The sequence below is a fragment of the Pleurodeles waltl genome, chromosome 7 (genome assembly GCF_031143425.1).
Source record: "Pleurodeles waltl isolate 20211129_DDA chromosome 7, aPleWal1.hap1.20221129, whole genome shotgun sequence".
Classification (NCBI taxonomy): Eukaryota; Metazoa; Chordata; class Amphibia; order Caudata; family Salamandridae; genus Pleurodeles; species Pleurodeles waltl.
Window position 1 is genome coordinate 564,310,361 of NC_090446.1, and position 19,850 is coordinate 564,330,210.

At 44.4% G+C, this 19,850-nt stretch overlaps 1 protein-coding gene across 1 annotated transcript in view; it reads right to left on the reverse strand.

Moving 5' to 3' along the window:
* Window positions 1-19,850, reverse strand: part of LOC138304349 (dynein regulatory complex protein 11-like) — a 411,831-nt gene that overhangs the window by 174,301 nt on the left and 217,680 nt on the right. The window contains exon 10 of the mRNA XM_069244325.1: window positions 3,822-3,928. Coding sequence (XP_069100426.1) covers window positions 3,822-3,928 — 107 coding nt within the window. The remainder of the gene's footprint in view (window positions 1-3,821; window positions 3,929-19,850) is intronic.

A 19,850-nucleotide genomic window follows, 5' to 3' on the forward strand; every position in this document is an offset into this window, starting at 1 on the left:
GCCAAAAGTGTAAGGCAGACAGTTATCATATGGTGTGGGATCAGACTCAGTCCCCCCGTCAGTGGTGCTGCCGCCAGTGGCAGCTACTGCAAACCGCAAGGCGGGGAGGGTTGGGGGGTAGGTTGAGAGGGGACAGAGTGGGAAAATAAAAAAAACATATATATAAAAAAATAAACTTACCTCGGACAGCTGTCTCCCGATGTCTCCTGCTGTCTCCTGCTGCCTCGCTCCTGTTCCATCGATGTGGGGTCCCAGCATTCACTGGGACACCAGCACATCCTCCCCAGCAATCCTGGCGCTAAACGCATGAAAGCAGCATCAGGATTGGTCTGAGTGGCTCGGACAGCCGCTTAGACAAAGCCATGGGATCTATGCAGTTTCTCCTGCCCAGCCAGGCTGGAGAAACCTAAATGTGCATGTGTGTTTGGCCGGCCTAAGATGGCCGGCCAAACACACATGCGCACTTAGGTACACTCCATTCCTCCTCCTCCCTCCCACCTCCTGTGGACCAGCTCCACCCCTCCCTGCACTGCAGGCTGAACCAGCATCAGGAAAATAAAACAATAGTAAACTATTGTTTTATTTTTTTGCTGCTGGCTCAGCCAGGGAGGGGCAATGGTCCTTCGCCATAGTGAAGGAGTCGGCCAAAATACAGCAGTCTTGTTCCTACAATGGGAGTCCTACAACAGGTTCTTGCTAACCAGTACCACAGTGCCAGATCTCTTTCCCTAAAACCGTACAATTTTCCCCAATTGGCCATACGTTTGGCCCCCCTGCAAGTCCCTAGAAAATGATACCCCTGGTACCTAGAGCATGGGCATCAAAGAGGGTACTGCTGCAGCATAAATTGTGCAACCTTTAAGGACCCCTCACCTAGCACATACAGACTGAGATTGCAGGCTGTGTGTCTTTGGTGCAGCTAAAAGTGAAAACACGACATGTCGCACAGCCTGTGTGCCAAGCCCCCTAAAACTGAATGCAATATATGTAAATCACCCCTACAGCAGGCCTAAAGCCCTAAGATATGCCCCTGCTATGTCTTTGTCGATTCTTATACATAGTGAGTGAACAGGGAAGCTTCTTCAAGTACATGTGCTGGACAATGGTGACTATGAGTTCCTCAGCTGCATAATGGCTTCACTGAAAATAGGGATGTTTGGTATCAAGCATCTTGTATTAATAAACCCTCACTGATGTCAGTATAGATGTATTAATGCATGCACCCAGAAGGCACCTTGGAGGGATCCCCTGAAAATCTACCAACTACCAGTGTGCAGACTGACTAGTTTTAGCCAGCCTGCCACCACCAGACACGAGTATGACCCCCAATGGTGAGAGCCTTCGCTCTCGAATGGTCAGAAACAAAGCCTGTTCTGGGAGAGGTGCTTGCACACCCCACCCAACAGGATGGCCTATAGATCTGCATTCCAAAGCAGGGGGCTTCAAAGAAGTCCACCGCCCTTGATATGCAGATCTGGCTTTACTCAAAGAAGAGCTACTGAGCCCCCTGCCCCAAGGCCCATTTGGCACCTGGACAGGTGGGAAATTGAGTATTCAGGGAGGTGTGTCCACCTCTCAGGTCAGTGCAACCCCTAGGGTGTGCTACCTGATGTGGACACAGCTTTTAGAAATCTGCCATCTTGGTGTTGGCAAATTTAGCTACTCTGGGACAGGGTTATGTCCACTTCCCACAGGAAGTGGTCATATAGGGATTTACTGACCTCAGGGGTCAGCAGTCCATTGGCTATCCTACACTCCCAGAAATGCCCCTAAATTCAGTATATGGGAGAGCCCCTGGCACCGGAAAAGCATATTCCTGCTGACCAACGTAGAGGGACACTGAAGAGCCACAAAAGCAAAGGAAAAAGCACCTGACCTGGACTCAGCCCTGCTGGCCTGTTTGCTGCTGTCGCTGAGTTGCGCCAAAGTCGTTGCGTTCTGCAGCTGTTGTGTTTCCAAAGTCTTGAGGACAGCCTTGAGGACTGCCTGCCTTCAACAAAAACCCAGGAACTCCTGTGGAGCAGCAGAGCTGCTTCCCTGCATCTTGCAGGCACCCCAAGACAAACTGACAGGACTCTGGACTGCCAAAAACCCGACACCTCAAAGCACCACTGCACCCGTGCTGCCGAGTTGAAGTGGACCAACTGTGCCCGAGTGGTTCTCCAGCCCCCAGAGACAAAGCCCACCTTGGGCAGGCTCCCTCAACAACGACTGTTCCAGTAGAGAAAACCAGATGCTTCAAACACCTGTACATCTGTCGCCTGTGGAGAACAGGACCTGAGGTGTCCCCACGTCCCTGGATATTTCAAGACTGGAACCCACGGTTCCTCCCGACTGGATCCCCAGTACCCACCTGTAGCATCTTTTCAATCAGACTGATGCCTATTGACTAACATTGGGCACTGCATGCTGTATTGCACCTCTGCAACCGGCAGCCCCAGTGCCGCCCGGTGTGACCTGTTGGTGTGTCCTGACCCATGCCCAATACTCACCTCAAGTCCAGGAGACTGGTCCCGTAAGTAGCTGTACTGTACCTGTGTTGCTGTCTTTGTTTTTCCTCCATAGGATAACACTGCAGCTTCCAAAAAATGCAGTCGACTTTTACAAACTATAAAGATTTTTCTTGCAAAATGTACTTACTTGAACAAATTGATTCTGGTGCTAAAATATATATAAAGATACTTGTCATTTTTGTAAACTGGTGTGTATCTCCTTCTACAGTTGTGTGTTTCATTTATTGACTGCTTGTGTATTTGCAGATGTCTAACACTCCTCTCTGATATGCCTAGGGCTGCTCAACCACACTACCCCATAAAAGAGCACCTGGGGATTGCTACAGCAAGGCACCCCCGGACTCTTTGCATGATATATCTCATTTTGATACATCATATAAAAAGCCAGCTTCCTAAAAGGTATAATTAGGATGAAACTTTTAGGTTTGTGATTGCTATAACTAATCTCCAAGGTTCCTCCAGATTTCACTTACAGCTGCAAAGACCTTGAAATAAAAAGATAGTCAATTTTGGTCTCTTGTGCCCAGACAATAAATTTTGCAATTTGTTTCTCCTCCTCTCCCAATATTTCAACATAATTTCAGAGGTCATATTCAAGTAAACTTCTGTAAAGTGTAGCCCCTATTGCATTCATATTGGACTGATTTACAACCATGTTTCTGATCATGGATCAGAGAAGTTCTATCTAATTTATATTGTGAGACCCGTGTACAGGTAATTTTGCTTTTGATGGGGACTTGGTGTTTGACTTAGACCCAAAACTGTTGCTAAATCCATTTTCGTCTCCCACTCTGTGGTGGCTTTAGGATGCATCAGGGAGCATAACTCATACGCAGCTGTACCATTAATCTTGGCCATCTACCAAAGATGCACCTTCAACTCATGCATTCTCCCTCTTTCTGCTTCATCCCCCACCCTGCTTTCTTCTCTTTCTTGTGCTCTGTTTCTATTCTCAAATTTATGTTCTTACCTTTATCGTTATCCACTTTACTTCACTGTGACTCTCCTTTGGCCTTAACGCCAACAATTCTTTATTCTCAAGCACTCTCTTCTCTTGTCTCTTCCACTTCACTCATAATTTTCTATCTCCTTTGTCACTCTCTACCACACACTACATAGGTTACTCAATTACTACCTCACCTACTTCATTCTGCATGCTGCCAACTATTTAATTTCCCACCTTACCCTCTCTATCTCTTCTACTTCACTTCCATCCCACTCACTGTCTCCTAGGATACTGCCCTTACAATTCCATCTTACATACATCTGCCCTCTTTCTCTTCATTAATGTTTGTTTCCCCTACTCACCTGGATCCGGAGCTCTGCTTCCACCTCTTTCCTCTTATCCTCTTTGATAAGCTCATTTTCACACTGCTGGTTGAAGTTATGCCTCTCATCCCTCTTTCGCCACACAGCTAAAAAAGAGTGACAATTTTCATATGAGCACTGAGCACAAGTAAGATTCACACTAAGCACCATCCCTTCAGAGGAAGCCTTCTGTACCAAGACTCCTTTCCTCTGAGGAGACTCTAAACCCTTAACACATTTACCACAGACCAAACAACCAGCAACTGCTACACAACTTACAAGGTCTAAGTAGTATTTAGCATGCCAATCCCAAAGAACAAGGCAAAAAAGTAGCTACTACTGATACCCAAGAAGAATCGGATACCAGAGGAGACACTCAGAATCTTCATTTATTTGTTAGAAAAGCGTTGGCAATCAACTATACAAAATATCAATACCCCTTAACAGAAAAAAATTAAATGTTTCAAATACTGCAGGTCATGGTAGATGTCATACACTTTGAATACAAATGAGTTACTGTCAAGCTAATAACAGTATTTGTAATAATACTACTATTAATACAACAACAAGATAATAAGAATAATGTTTTATGGAGTTTCGTACCGTACTTCGGCTATTTCTAAGTGCTGTAAAATAACAGATGTTACAATTATCCAATTTAATGGCACTCAATTTGCTCATCTTCTAAAGATAGAAGCCTGAGTCAGCCTTTGCGAGATTTAAAAGTCATGACCTACCATTCACCACACGTTTCTACAGCAACTGTTGAACTCACAAGTCTTCCTTCTGGCTAAGGTAGAAAGTCCACAGTACAGTCTAATAATTCCAGTCTAATAATTCTGTGCAAACCTAGGGAAGAACACCAGTGTTCTTCTGAGAGCTCAGGTTTTCCTGAATATTTGAGAGACCACATATTAGCAGTGTTCTCTGTGCTCAATCTGTGAACCCTCGATTGTGAATGTTTATAAAGCAGAATACATATACACACCCATTTACCACCCTTTAAAACATTCACTACATGCAATCCATCCACTTCATTATATGAACCAAACTCCAGCCAAAGAGGTGAAAAGGACATCTAATGCATGAAAACATGAAGCATGGCATCATTTTCAGTCATCTTATAGCAGCTTTGGTTTGAGACTGGACATGAAAGACTAGTTGCTAAACTCATTTCTTTTGAGGATAAACCTTAATTTTGTTTGTATGTAGTCATGCCTGAAGAGCACCAAGCCCTTGGATAGACTCAGCACTGATGGTACTAGATCTAGTGATACAAACAGAAGTTGTTTTCTGTACTAGTTTGCTTATTTGACAATTAGAGCATTGATTGGCCATCAGTGACATGTCAATAAGTGTAAACTGACATAGGTTGGCCCTGTAACTATGCAGCTCCCACGACCATACACTCAGTGAATATTCTTGACACCAAGTTCAGTCCAAAAGACAGCACTTTGAAATAATAACGAAGACCATCTACTATGAAGTGTAGGTACTTCCTGTGACTTGGGTTAATCAGTCTGTTGGTAAAGGCATCCTCCAGATCTATTTAGGATTTTTAATCACAAGAGACACATTTCTTTTGGTGTGTAATCTGGAGGGATTTCTCAAAATGTTTATGCCTCTTTCTACAATGTCCAAGACCTATGTGTCTGTTGTACTGCTCTTCCAGGCTTCATGGAAAAAAATATCATCTCCACCAAACTATTACCATCCTCACTTAACATCATATAATTGAGAGAGCGTAGCTTATATAATCTATATTAACAAGAAATGTTTATGAATTAATGTATAATAATACCACATAGACACTGTATTACATGTTTTGCTAAAACGTGCACTTGAAATGTGACCACGGGGAGTGGCCGCCAATGTATATGAGGACTAATGAAACTAACTAATAATGATGAAATGTTTATTAAATTGTAATTCACATTAATGTTGAAAGGCTAAATGTATTAGATTCCTGCTAATAAAGCAGTAGGCCTTAGTTAGCATGAGTCGAGGCTTAGCTGCCTGACTCTCATATTAAATGTATTTTTCTAACGTGCAGTGTGCTGACTTGCTAAAGGACATGAACTCTTGTTTTTTCCAAAAGTTAGAAGCTGAATGTAACTGTAGTAGATCCTTTCTCATGAATTCACCCTGCCTATAGTAACATTTTTAGCTAAGTGCAACAGTGTAGATTAACAAGGTCGCCTAAACCGGTACGGACAATTGAGCCACTGACCAAAGATGTGCAAAGGACCACAAGACGATGAAATCATACCGGACATACCCCATGATCAGTATAGGGAAAGGTGCGGAAGACATTGTGACGCAAAGGGTTAATTAGCTTGAGCAGTGTAGATGAGCGTGATGCCTGCTGAAACCCGAACAACGTGGAAAAGTTCACGATATTAGTTTCAAGCTTGTTTGTGTAGGAGACTCCGTCTCAACCTTGAGAACGAGAGTACAGGGAGAAGATGGAATGAAAACAATGGCTGGGTAAGGGCAGAGCAGCCAAGAGACAAGTGCGGATAACATAGCTAGAAAATGCCAGAAGGGGATAGAATCCAAGCTTTGAGTTATTTAAGCACTGAAGTGCAAGTGAGGGATTTGAAGCTCGCAGATGGGGTTGTGAAAGCTGCCATCTCCAGACCCAGTGCTGCCTCCCTGTTTGCTGTTCAGAGACTGTGATGCTTGAGAGGGGGAGAGGTCCAAGCGGGCGGTAGAGGGCTTCCCAGCATTTCGTGGACTAAGGTAAGTTCCACACAGGGATCAAAGGCCTTTGTTTCTCTGCTCTATTATTATGAATGATTATTATGCTTGTACTGTGTTTATAATCTGAAGTATTCAGCTCGTTTATATTTTGCTTTCTGAACATCGTAATGTGAGCTTGCTGCAGTAATTGAAACATGCATTTTGGTATGCAGTTAATCAAAGCTAATCTGAAGTATTCAGCTCGTTTATATTTTGCTTTCTGAACATCGTAGTGTGAGACTGCTGCAGTAATTGACACATGCATTTTGGTGTCCAGTAAATCAAAGCTTATCTGGAGTATTCAACTCATTTATATTTTGCTTCCTGAACATCATAGTGTGATGCATTTTGGTATACAGTTAATCAAAGCTTATATCTGTCAATGAACTCTTTGCTCATATATATGCATAGATGCTCTTTGTAGTGTACTCATATATAAATAGATGCTTTTCATTGCTATTCTTATTCTACTATTGTTGATGTGCTAAACACATACATTTACCTGAAATTCTAGTAAAGCTAAATTATATTCATAATTGGCGTGTGGTCCTTCATTGAGTGTCCTTATTGACTTATACCGAACGGGTGTCAACCAGTCACCTGGATAAGACACCACCCGCTAAAGACGTCAATCACAAGCACCAATAAAATACGTGGGAACTGTTATGGGGAAATAAAATTTGATGACTTAATGTGTTTTTAATTGGTTATAGATAGTGGGGTGCAACCCCTTGTCCAATTAGATTTTAGGGGAATGTACAACGAAAAAGGGATAAAAACCCTTGTCACCAGGAAGTAAATTAGACTAGAGAGAATTAGGGAGTAGGAGACTAGGAGAGGGGGAGATGCTGATGCGATTTATTATGATCCAGAGACTTTGTCACTTTGTTTGGTGACTTGCTGATTTATTTAGGACCATCCTTGTCCTTAGATTGCCCATTTACACTTTACCTCCTTATGAGGGAAGTGCCCCTTTGTTTTCCCGGAGCTGAATCTCTTTTGATGGTGAATCAACTGATGTCCTGAAGACGAAGACAGAACCAGAGTGCTGACCAAACTTGGAGGGTAACTATATGACAATGAAATTGTGATTGTCTGTTTGCTTTCCTTTCTAGGTACCAACTGCTTATCTTTTGACAGGAGCCATAGCTAGATGTTTTTCCAAATTGGTGTTACGAAATTGTTTTGCATGAAGCCCAACATGCCAATGCTAATTAGAGGTTAGTTGAGAGGGGTTCACTAAACGGATGAAAATAAGGCAAATGACTGAATCTATACTTTGGTGAACAATGCGCTGATATACTCTGCTAATGATAGTTCATGTTCACACTGTGCTATATTCTAATGTTTGTGATTCTAGCTTTGATGAAATCTTATCAGAATTGCCATATTGTGACTATGATATTGTGTTTCTTGGTTTTGAGACTAATAAATTTGCTAGTAGTATTGTAACCAATAGGGAATAAATACCACTAAATTCATACTAAACTGGTGTGGTTATTCATGACTGCAAGGTCATGGTGATGTCTTGAGTTTGATTAATGTCTTTGACTAAAGTGAAATGCATTATTGTAATAAATATTGATGATATTATTGACGTATTGATTGACATGTAGATTAGCTATCGCGTCCTAAGGTGTCTCTCGAAAGGGTCAAAAGATTAATTGGCCTAAAACGAGTCCCAATGTGTAATAATTTATCATAAAGGGACGCGTTATCAGTTCTGGGAGCAGAGCGACGGTTTAGGCCCTTTGGGGCCCTTGGACGGAGAATTATTGTTTAAATTGTTTTTCTGAGATAATGCAAATTAGAGGTATGATGCGTTTCTAAAGTCCCCATGACTTTCCTGGGACCTCGGAAGCCTGCCTAAGTGAGTTGGGAATGTTCTCGGCGTTTTATCATGTGTGGTGTAGAATTTGCGCTTGCTCAGCTTATGCATACTGCAGGTGTTTTGTGAAGTTTGTGAGGTTTTTAGGTCAGGTAATGTTGTTTTAATAGGAGTGGGCGTACTCCGCAGTATGAGAGTAGGGAAGTCGGCGAACTTCATATGAGTGTGGCGCTTTGTGCTAAAAAATTATCCACGTGGTTGGTTGGTGATATACGGACCCGTCGTGGTCTAAGACTCCGGAGTATATTGACAAGTGTAGGAGACACTTGGATTTATGTTGTAATTTGTGCAGTTTATTAGGTCAATCGGGCGCGGTTGACAAGTCGAGTTTGAGTCAAATTGTGTGTGTGAAACCTTCGATGGAGATTTGGCAAGTTATATAGTACACTAGAACAAACCATTGACAAGTCGAGAGTAGGATTTGCGGGTCGAATTCTGCTTGCGTATGCGGGAACAAACAGGAGAGAGTAGCGGCCGAGGTTTCAAGTGAAATCTCTGTAAAGTTCTGAAGCGATTGTGTACCCTTCCTGTAGTAAACCAGCAAATTTGAGTTGTTGTTGTTGTTAAAGGTGCTCGCAGTAATTTTGCATTAGTTTGGTGTGAATCCAGTGTAAGGACGACAAGCCGCAAGACTTTGTCAGCTGCAGTGTGTGAGTGTGACGTCAGTGGTGCCGCGCTGGGATAGGTCAGTTACTGAGAGGTGTCGCGCACGGATTGGCAGCCGTCCGTGATAGGCAATAGGTGGAGACAGGCAGGTGAAGAGTGTTCTGGGAATTAAAGTCACTTCCTGATTAGATTCAAAACAACAATAAAAGACGCAAAAATGAATTTTCTCAAAGCCTTGAGGAGCGCTCTGAAAGGAGGCGCCTACACTATGGCGAGTGAAGGGGAGCCTACACCGCCTGAGGGTACTCCAGCTTATATAGCAATGGAAGAAAAGGGAGTCGCGCTGTGTCTGTGGATGAAGCAGTGGCGCAAATTAACAGAGAAGGAGGGATGTTTAGCGTTTGCAGAGCATGGAACGTTTAATACAAGAATTTTAGAGAATTTGAGATGGATGTTGAGTGTACAAAAGCCACCTCCGAGACCAGCTCAGTATGAGGCGTTAGCGGTTTGGGATTTAATGGCCATACGACAAAGACAGCAAAAATTTGAAAGGAGAATGAAAAGGGCAGAAAAGACATTAGCCGAGGCTAGATGGGACAATGAGAGCAAAACGTGGAGAAGGGGAATAGTTGACGGACTTAAATTGTTTCCGGCAGGCAATTACACAAGAAGATGAGACACAGGGAAAGAAAGCCACGTGTAAGACAGACAAGGGCTCTAATAAGCCTAAGGAAACTCAGAGGTCTTGGGTAGACGAAGATGACTCAGACGATGAAGAGTTTCTTAATCAGTTGTTACATGATCGCCCGCCACCATATGCCATAAATGATACTGCTCCAAGCACTAGTGCGGGTCCTGGGAACCAGACACAGAGTAAGGAAGTTACAAATACAATGCAGACAAGTGATACGGTTTTGATAATGGTGTCAGTGTACCCACTGCACCACACGTGCAGATACAGTTGCAACCTCCGCCACAGATTCTGAGGATTTACCCAGACGTCCCAGTACTAGAGACAAACACAAGTCTAATGGTGTCGCCTGATCCGATATATGCCAGATCAAAGCTAGTACAGATTGAGCCAACTCCGCAATTGCTGCCCCAGCCGCAGCAACAGTTGATTCCAGGTTATAATCCAGCAGCAGGACCTCCGTTAGTACCTGCACCGGGCTACAGTGAGTCAAGCCTTGGGAGTTACTGCTCCACGGGGATTGGGACCAGGTCAGACACCAGCTGCCATATCATTACCAATTACTGTTGGTCCCCCAGTACCATTGTATGCGCAGGGTAAGCCTGATGTATGTGATCAAAGCATGAAAACCCTAGAGGTAGTAAGAGGAGGGTTCATAGGAACTCCCCACCCACTAACACCAAGAGAACAATCAGCAGAAGGACTCCGGTCCTTGTTAGACCTCAGTACGATTGGGGCTCCTTTGGAGGCAATGAGACAAGCAGGGTTAAGTGTGCTAGCCCCACAAACAATGAGTTCAGATACATCACAGTCACCATTGATGCATTCAGGGAACATTTTGTTGCGAGGTTTTTCTGCGCAACAATTAAATGAGTGGTTAGAAAAGACTTATGTTTCCCAGAATACTGCAGTAGCTATAGATAAGCCGGAAAAGGAAGAATACCTGAATTTTGTGAGACTGGGTGTAGAAGCTGCGGAACTAGTGGAAGGGACAATGGGGGTAAACAAATTAGAGTCATACACAGAAGCAGAATTGAGGTACCTCTGCCCCAAGATCACTAAAGAAGTGGGCAAGGTGCATCAGAGGTTGGCAAACCTGGCAGACAAATACAACATAGACATTACGAATACTAAATATTTGAAAAGAAGCTACAGATTAGACTTTCATTCTAAAGATTTTGAGCACATGAGATCTACCGGAATGAAAGCGCATCTTAAAGAGATACTGCACAGTGCGCAAATCTGGGGATCCTTAGAGAAGTGGGAAGGCAGATGGACAAAGAAAAGAGATAAAGAGAAGGGCGAAAGTCCGGAACCAAATCAGGCTAAAACTGCACCGGACACAGGGACAGTAAAAATTTTACCAATGAGAGAAACAGCTGGAGGGGTTCTAGTCCATGTGCCCTGGTCCAGGGGAGACATTCTGTCATTCACAAATGATTATCCCAGATTGAGGGAGAAGCCGATAGAGTGGTACCAGCAAACAGATAGGTTTGTGAAGCTTGCGAAGTGTCTCTGAGAGGACTTGAATACCCTGTTTGAGATTATAGTTCCACCTGATCTATGGCTTGAGTGCAAAAGGGGTATGGACTGGCCGACACAGGAGCCGGCAAGGGATAAGGTGACTGGAGCACCATCTGAGGAGGTGATGAAGTACTATCATAAAGTGATTGAGTTTTTGGAGCAGAAAGTGTCACCGAAAGTGACTTATTGGCAGAAAATTGATCGAACCTCACAAGAGGCTAAAGAATCTATTCATGCCTACTATGAGAGGTTGTTGAAAGCGTTCAAACATTACAGTGGCACGGAGACCCTAGAGCCGAAAGTCATGAATCATCTTGTGTTCAGATTTGTTGAAGGACTGAGACCAGAGATGATTAAGAATCATTTAATCTGTTGGCAGGCAAAGCCGATTGATGAGGTGTTGCAGTATGCGAAATACTGTAGTGACAAGATTGAGCTGAAGCAGAGAAAGTTAAAGGAGAAAGTGATGGTGATGCAGATTAAGGCAGCACAAGCAGGGATGCAGGGAAATGGAATACAGCAGATGATACAGCAGCAACCGCAAGCGAATGGCATGTTTCAGGCACAACCGAGAGGTCGAGGTAGGGGTTTTGTTAATCGCGGTCCAGACTTGAATACTGTAGTGGTTCAAAATGATGTACAGGGGATGAAAATGATGTCACCATGTCACGCGTGCGGGGTGTGGGGCATGGGAAGCGGGATTACCCAAATGTGGTGCAGGATGGTGTTGTTCAACAAAGCAATGAGGTCGGTACATTTCAAAATGTGAGAGGCCCACAGGTGAGGGGCCAAAACCAGAATTTCCAGAATAACATGGTCCAGATGCAGGGGTTACAGCCCATTCAGCAAATACAAATGCTGCGTGTTCAACCAGCACAAGTGCAGCAGGTACAACAGCAGGTTCCCTTTTTTTTTTTTTTTTTTTTTTTTTATTAATAACTGTTGAGTTTAATCAGATTTTTTACATCCAGTGCTACCTGTAGAGTTATTTGAGGAACATGATTCAGCATGGGGTATCACAGAATTAGTTTCATCTTCTGCCATGACATCTATTGCAGGTAATCACTTCCAGCAACTACTATATAACCTAGGTCTGCGAAGTCCAAATGGTCGTTAACCAGACAATCAGCTAGTTAGGAGTACAAGAATCAGCCACAAACTTAGACTTTTGTATCATTACCTTTCTCCATGCTGTTGAGAACTTTCAAATTGTAGAGAGGTACGAGAGCAACCACTTTCCACAACAGGCTCATAATAAACTAAAAGTGTGCCTAACACATTCATCCCAATTGGAATGTTAACATATCTGGACTGGAAGTAGGTGACTTCAATAGCATGCTGGAAAGCTCAGATCCTAGCATCTGCCTTTTTTTATTTTTTTTTATCTTAATGGAAAGAATCATACAACAAATATATTCTTACATCACTTTACACTGAGAACATAACATTCTGAACAGATAGTGGAGAAACAGACAGGGGAGAGAGAAGAAAAAAAAAAAAAGGGACCATCGCATGATTACATAATACAGTGCAATACAGGGGGGGGGTGTTATTCAAACGCTATTCATTGTGAGTCCGGATCCAAACCTGAAGTGGTTCCCATATTGCCTTCCCTTTCCTCCTAGCATGTTTCCCCTTGCGTTCATATAATGCCATCTCCAAATGATATACAGAAAGCAGCCTGGCCAGCCATTGCTGCCAAGACGGGGGTCGTACATTCAGCCATGCGGATGATATACATATTCGATACACTGCCATGGCTACAAAAATAAATGCTCTATGTGGACCACCCAAATCGCCAGCTACCCCGAAAACCATAATCTCGGGAGTAAGGGCGAAATCACATCCCAAAACCTCCTTCAGAACAGATTGAATAACTTCCCTCGAGGCCTCTAATTCCCCACATGTAGCCATCATATGTACGATATCTGTGCCATACATCCCACATCTTGGACAGTTTGTTCCTGCCATACACCCCCATTTGGCGAGGTGAGCTGGAGTATGGTACAGGTCGAATATGGTCTTATAATGTTGCGCTTGCAAGGAAGAAGATAATAAAATGGTACATCCCAACTCCAATTACCTCATAAAGTTATTACTCCCATCCACCAGCAGTTTGCTCCACCTCTCCTTATACTTCTCTAGATCATCTGGCTGATCCGCCAACATTAAAGGGTAAATCGACCTGATGGTTATATTAGGATTAGTCAGGATATCATTCAGCAGTTGGTTACTTCTAAATCCCTGCACACCTCCTGTTTTTTTCCCTAAAAAATCCCGTATCTGTAAATATTTAAAAAAGTCCCTTTGCCCAAGACCATGCTGCTCCTGTAAATCTCCAAATGCCTTAACCCCAAAATTATCAAAGAAATTCCCTAACCTACTTACGCCTAAAGAAGCCCAATTTGCCATGTATTTATCCTGAAAAATCTCAGGGAGCGATGGATTCTTCTCAATCATGGTATAATGATTATATCTACCAAGTCCTTTCTTCTTATACCATACTCGCCAGCACTTATAGGCTGCCCCCAAAACATTATGGGGGTCATTCTGACCCCGGCGGTCTCAGACCGCCGGGGCCAGGGTCGGCGGGAGCACCGCCGACAGACCGGCGGTGCCCCGCAGGGCATTCTGACCGCGGCGCTTTGGCCGCGGTCAGTGCAGGAACACCGGCGGTCTCCCGCCGGTTTTCCGCTGCCCGTCAGAATCCTCCAAGGCGGCGCAGCATGCTGCGCCGCCTTGGGGATTCTGACACCCCCTACCGCCATCCTGTTCCTGGCGGTTCGCCCGCCAGGAACAGGATGGCGGTAGGGGGTGTCGCGGGGCCCCTGGGGGCCCCTGCAGTGCCCATGCCAATGGCATGGGCACTGCAGGGGCCCCCGTAAGAGGGCCCCGCTTGTATTTCACTGTCTGCATAGCAGACAGTGAAATACGCGACGGGTGCAGTAGCACCCGTCGCACCTTCCCACTCCGCCGGCTCGATTACGAGCCGGCTTCATGGTGTGAAGGTCGTTTTCCCCTGGGCTGGCGGGCGGCCTTTCGGCGGCCGCCCGCCAGCCCAGGGGAAAACTCAAAATACCCGCCGCGGTCTTCCGACCGCGGTATGGTATTTTGGCGGCTCCCGCCGGGCGCGCAGTGACCGCGCCCGGCGGGAGTCAGAATGACCCCCTATATCTAGTTTTCTTATAATATCCAGGCTCATGATATGTTACCAGACACCCATTGGCAGCTGATCCTATCTGCAACTCATAAATATTGGGGCAGTCCACTTCCGTGGTTCCTTCTTTCTTGGGACCCCATAATGGGCGCATGTACTGAAAAGCTGCTGCCATTTGATATAATTTTATATTCGGTAAAGACGACCTCCCCCTTTCTCGAGGAAGAGACATAAATTTGCTTGCTCTTCTACACTTGCCATATGCCCAAATAAATCTCATAATCACTCTTTCTATCTCTTTAAATCTGAGATTAGTAAAGCTCAATGGTATGGCACGAAAAAGATACAACAGTTTAGGGAGGAAGATCATTTTCACCATATTGCACCTCCCCACAATAGTCAGATGTAAGTTATTCCATCTGCACATATCTTCTCTGGCTTTCGCCAGTATAGGATCTATATTCAGATTAACAATTTCATTTATCATTGGTGTAATATTGATACCTAGATATACTGCATGATCCACCCTCCGAGTGTCTTTGGTATTTGTGTATTGATTAGCCAACAACTGCGTTTTAGCACTATTTAACAGGTATCCAGAAAACTTTCCAAATGTTGTCGTCACCTCTTCAACCTCTCTCAATGCTGAGTCGGGGGAGGGCGTTAAAATGGCTATATCATCTGCATATGCTAAAACTTTTGTATCCCATCCCAGCCTATGTACTGGTGGAATCTTGCTATTTGCCTCCAACTGTCTGAGCAGAGGGTCTATATACAACGCAAACAAGAGGGGGGAGCATGGGCATCCCTGCCTAGTGCCTCTCCTGATCAAAATGCTCTCGGATTGTCCTCCCATTAACTGTATTTTCACGACCAGTGATCTATATAGAGCCCTTACTGCTATAATAAATTTCTTCCCTAACCCATAATATTCCATAACATACCACAGATAATTCCAGTTCACCCGGTCAAACGCCTTCTCTGCGTCTAATAATGCGACCGCCATAGGCTCCTTTGCTACCACCGTAGCATCCAAGAGTGCTATAACTCTCAGGATATGATTAGTAGTATCTCTTCCTGGGACAAACCCATGCTGCCTAGGGGAAACAAGCTTCTTGATCACCAGCGATAATCGTGCAGCCAGTATCTTTGAGTATATTTTAACATCACTATTTATTAATGTGATCGGGCGATATGAGGCCGGATTTGACGAAGGTTTCCCCTTCTTCAGAAACATAACTATATTGGGCAGATCCCAAGATGGGGGGATTTCCCCTCCATTCTGAACCTGAATGAACAACTCTGCCATTACCGGGAGTAGTAATACTTTAAAAACTTTAAAGAATTCTAAAGGAATCCAATCGGGCCTGTAGCTTTTCAGGTAGGTAGATCACTCATTGCCCTGTCGATTTCTGAAATGTCTATCCGCTCTCCCAGACGTAGATTGTCACTCTTGACTAATTTCTCAACCTTAATGGGGTATAGAAACTCCGACATCTCTTCCTCCGGATGTACAGATATATCATTATATAATTCCTGATAATATCTATGGAACACCTTTCTAATTCCATCCACTTCTACTACTATCTGGCCTTGCCAGTCTTTAATCTCTCTGATAACCCCAGATGCTGTTTTCTGGCTTGCCCGTATCGCTAGCAATCGCCCAACTTTTTCTCCATACTCAAACCCTTGTGCACGCTGTGCTAAATATTTCTCCGCTGTTCTTTGGGCCGTATCCGTGTTCATTGCTGCTTTTACTATAGCAGCTTCCTCCTGAGCTCACCTTACGTCGACTCCAGTTTCTATAGCTATAATCAGTTGCCTCTCTACCTCCTGCAGCTTTGCTTGGGACTCTTTTATCCTGCCTTGAATATCCTACTGTCTTTTGGTACTAAAACTCAATGTTTCACCACGAATTCCTGCTTTCAAGGTGTCCCAGACTATCTCTACTGAAGCTGACCCCTGATTAAACCCCCAAAATTCCACTATCTACTTTCTCATATGCTCACAATATTCCGGGTCCTTAAGGAGCCTTCGTTCAAATGTCCATCTACTAACCTTTGGTTCTAGCCCATCCAATTCTAAATCTAAAACTAAAGGGTTATGATCTGATACAATCTGTGAATATAGCTCAATCTTACCCTGCTTCAAAAGTACGGGAGAAATTAAAAAATAATCGAGTCGTGCTAGTTTCGCATGAGGGGCTGAATAATAAGTATATCCAGGGTCTGGCTTACGCAGCTTCACCCAAGCGTCCACTAATCCTAATTCTTGCTGGATAGCAACCATTGCCTTATATACCTGAGGTTTGCGCCCCTGATACCTCTTGGTTGTAGGTGCTAATAAATCCTGTTGTCCCTCCCAAGATCCACTGAAGTTGAAGTCCCCGCATATAATATAGGGAGAGGCCCAACCTGTTAACTCGATGGCAAGAGTATCTACAACTATTGGGTCGTCCGTAACCACCCCGTACAGAGAACATAATGTAAAGCTACTATGTCCATAACTACACTCTACTATTACCCATCTTCCACCCGTATCTGCCTTCTGCCGAGTAATATTTAGTTTATTAGTCCGGTCTAAAATTGCAACTCCTTTAGTTCTAGCTTCTTGTTCTGACCGAGCAATCACTTTCATACCAAGCGAGCCAAGGATCCCAGAATTTTTATATTCCACATGTGTCTCTTGTAAGCAAAAAATATCTGCCTTAAAAGTTTTTAATTCTTCGGCCACACTCCTTCTTTTACGAGGGTCATTTAATCCACATATATTAATTGAGACAATTCTAAGCCTAGCCATTTACTATTTTTGTTGTTTCCCATTCTTTCTCCCTTCTTCTCCTTCCCCCCCCTCTTTCTGCTCCATTGGATCCTTACATTTACCTGCATTTTCTCTTGAATTCTCTGTTCCCACTGCTCCACACTTCTTATTTTTCCACCCCATTTCTCTCGCTTCCCTTGATCCTTTCCTTTCCATTTTCTCCCCTCGTTTTTCCCCCTTCCCTCCCCCTTTGTCCCTCCCCTCCTCCCCATTTCCCCCCATCCCCCTTCCACCTCCCTGGACCAGTCTCCGCCCTCCCCCACCCCATCTCCTTCCCACCCCCCCCCCGGGACTGCCCCCCACCTTGTTGAGCAATCAGACCACCAATGGCCTGAATATTGGTGTCGTGAATACAGCGGCTCACCCACCCACCCATCTCCCAAGCACCACTTCCTCCCCTATATTTCTATATTCTATTGGTTGTCCCCCATCAGATATTCTTTTGCCTTAATTTCTGAGGTAAAGACTTTTACTTTTCCATTCATTACTGTTTTAAGTCTAGCAGGGGCCAACAGATATGCTTCCCCTCCTTTGTCAAAGAATGGTTTAATGAGCTGTCGTAGCCGCCATCTCCGCTCCACGGTAGCATGGCAAAAATCGGGGCGGGTAAAGAAAGTGACCCCATCCAAAGAGCGTGGGGTGTTAGGACGGGTTTTGTCAGCAATCTCCTGTCGTAGCAGATAATTCCCAAAATAGACCAAAATCGCTCTTGGATATTTCGAATCTGCTCGTTGGCCCCCCTCCCGTTGGGTTATCGGAAACCTATGGACCCGTTGTAGCTCGTTATGCCAATCCCAGTTGCCCAGTTCTGGAAAAGCCCCACGCAGGAGATTGACCATATACGCCTGTATATTATTTCCTTCTAGCCCTTCCGGTATGCCCAGAAATCGAAGATTGTTCCTTCTCTGTCTATTTTCCAAATCTTCCATTTTCCACATCACATCCGTCAGTTGTCCGTCTCTCGCAGCATTCTGCTCTTTCAGAGTATCCACATCCTCCTCAACCGCCACAATCCTTTCTTCCATTGAGCATAGCTTGGCTTCAATCTCTGTGCATGATTTCGCTACCTTACGGACCGTCCCCTGCAGTCTCTTAGTAGCGATCCTTGCGCGTCGGCTTTCAATCCTGGTCTCAGTTTGCAGTTCTTTAATTGAGTTATATATTGACTGCAGGATCCCTGCCTCGGTGCCCATCGTAAATGCGTTGCCAGGGCTACCAGCAGAGGCTCCTGTGTCTGTTTTCTCGTTAACAGGGCCCTGAGAGCCACTGGTGGGAATATCTGCTAAGCCAATACCAGAATAGTCCCACTTTAAAGTCCTACCACTCGTAGATGCTGCATTTTCAACACCCTCCTGAGAGCCAGGGCATATTCTGACAAGTTTCCGTTGTCGGTACTGCCGTACTGTAAGTTCATTACTTGGAGATTTGTTGCCAGCCTCAGATGTCTCACTCCCTTCAGATTCACTGAAACTGCGATCAACACTGCTGAGATCGGACTCTTCGGTCAAGGAATAGAATTTATCGCTACAATCTTCACCCCAGTCCATGAGTTGGGGGTCTTTTCCAGCTACTTTATCCCATTTTTTCCCATTTCCTAAAGGGATAGTTAAGTCGTCCTTTTCTAATGAGGGTCCTGATGCTTTTATAGCTCCTTCCTTATTTTGACACTCCGACTGCTCATTTTGATCAGGTTGTTGTATTCGAGACTGCCTGCACCCAGGGAGGCCGGGCACCTTCTCGCTTATCTCTCTGTTACTATCTTCAGTCTCTGTGCTAGCGCATGGAAGAGTGGTTTCTTCCCCTAACACTTTGCTTTCCAAGGAGGGGGTTATATGTGCAGGAAGGCTGTCTTGCACCCCGCATGCAAGAAAGGCCGTAATAGTAGACTGGTTTTTGCCTATCGGCCTAGTTTCCGATGGGGGGGGGTATTGCTATTACCCAACTTGGCATCTCTCAACGGTCCAGACATATTGTTCCCAGCCGCTTTGCCAGTTATTGAGGTCAGACGTTTATTTGCCCCTGCTGCCTCTCCTTTATCCTTGCCGATACGTATCGTCTTAGCTCCCCCACTCTTATCTCCAAGATTCCGGATGGTTTTAGGCGCCATATTTGTTTTAACAGCATAAGATAACAATCTAATAAATCTTGTAACTCCCGCCACTGTGATTAATACATCCGATATTGTTCGTTCAATAACACTGTAATGCATCACATTACACACCTGAAGCTCTCAGTTTTTCAATTATCCCCTCCTGAAACTTTGAATATTTTAGCCTCACTCCTCTATTTTCCCTGGAGATGAGAGCTTTGTCGAATGGGGGAATCTAATACTGCTAGTTAATGTCGTACTCCTGCGTTCAAAGTGCTTTAATAAATGGTCAGAAAAGACCGCCAACCGTTAATGTATGGTGTTTATACATCTGTATCAATGCTGAAAAGAAGATTTTTCACTCCCCCTTTTCTCTTTTCTCTTTTTTTCTTTTTTTTAAAGACCAGAGATTAGTTAATTACTGTGCAGGTTTTTTTTTTTTAAAGTTACCATTACCGTCCTCCATGTGCCTGGTTCCTGCAGCCCCAGAAATAATCACATTTAAAGGAGCC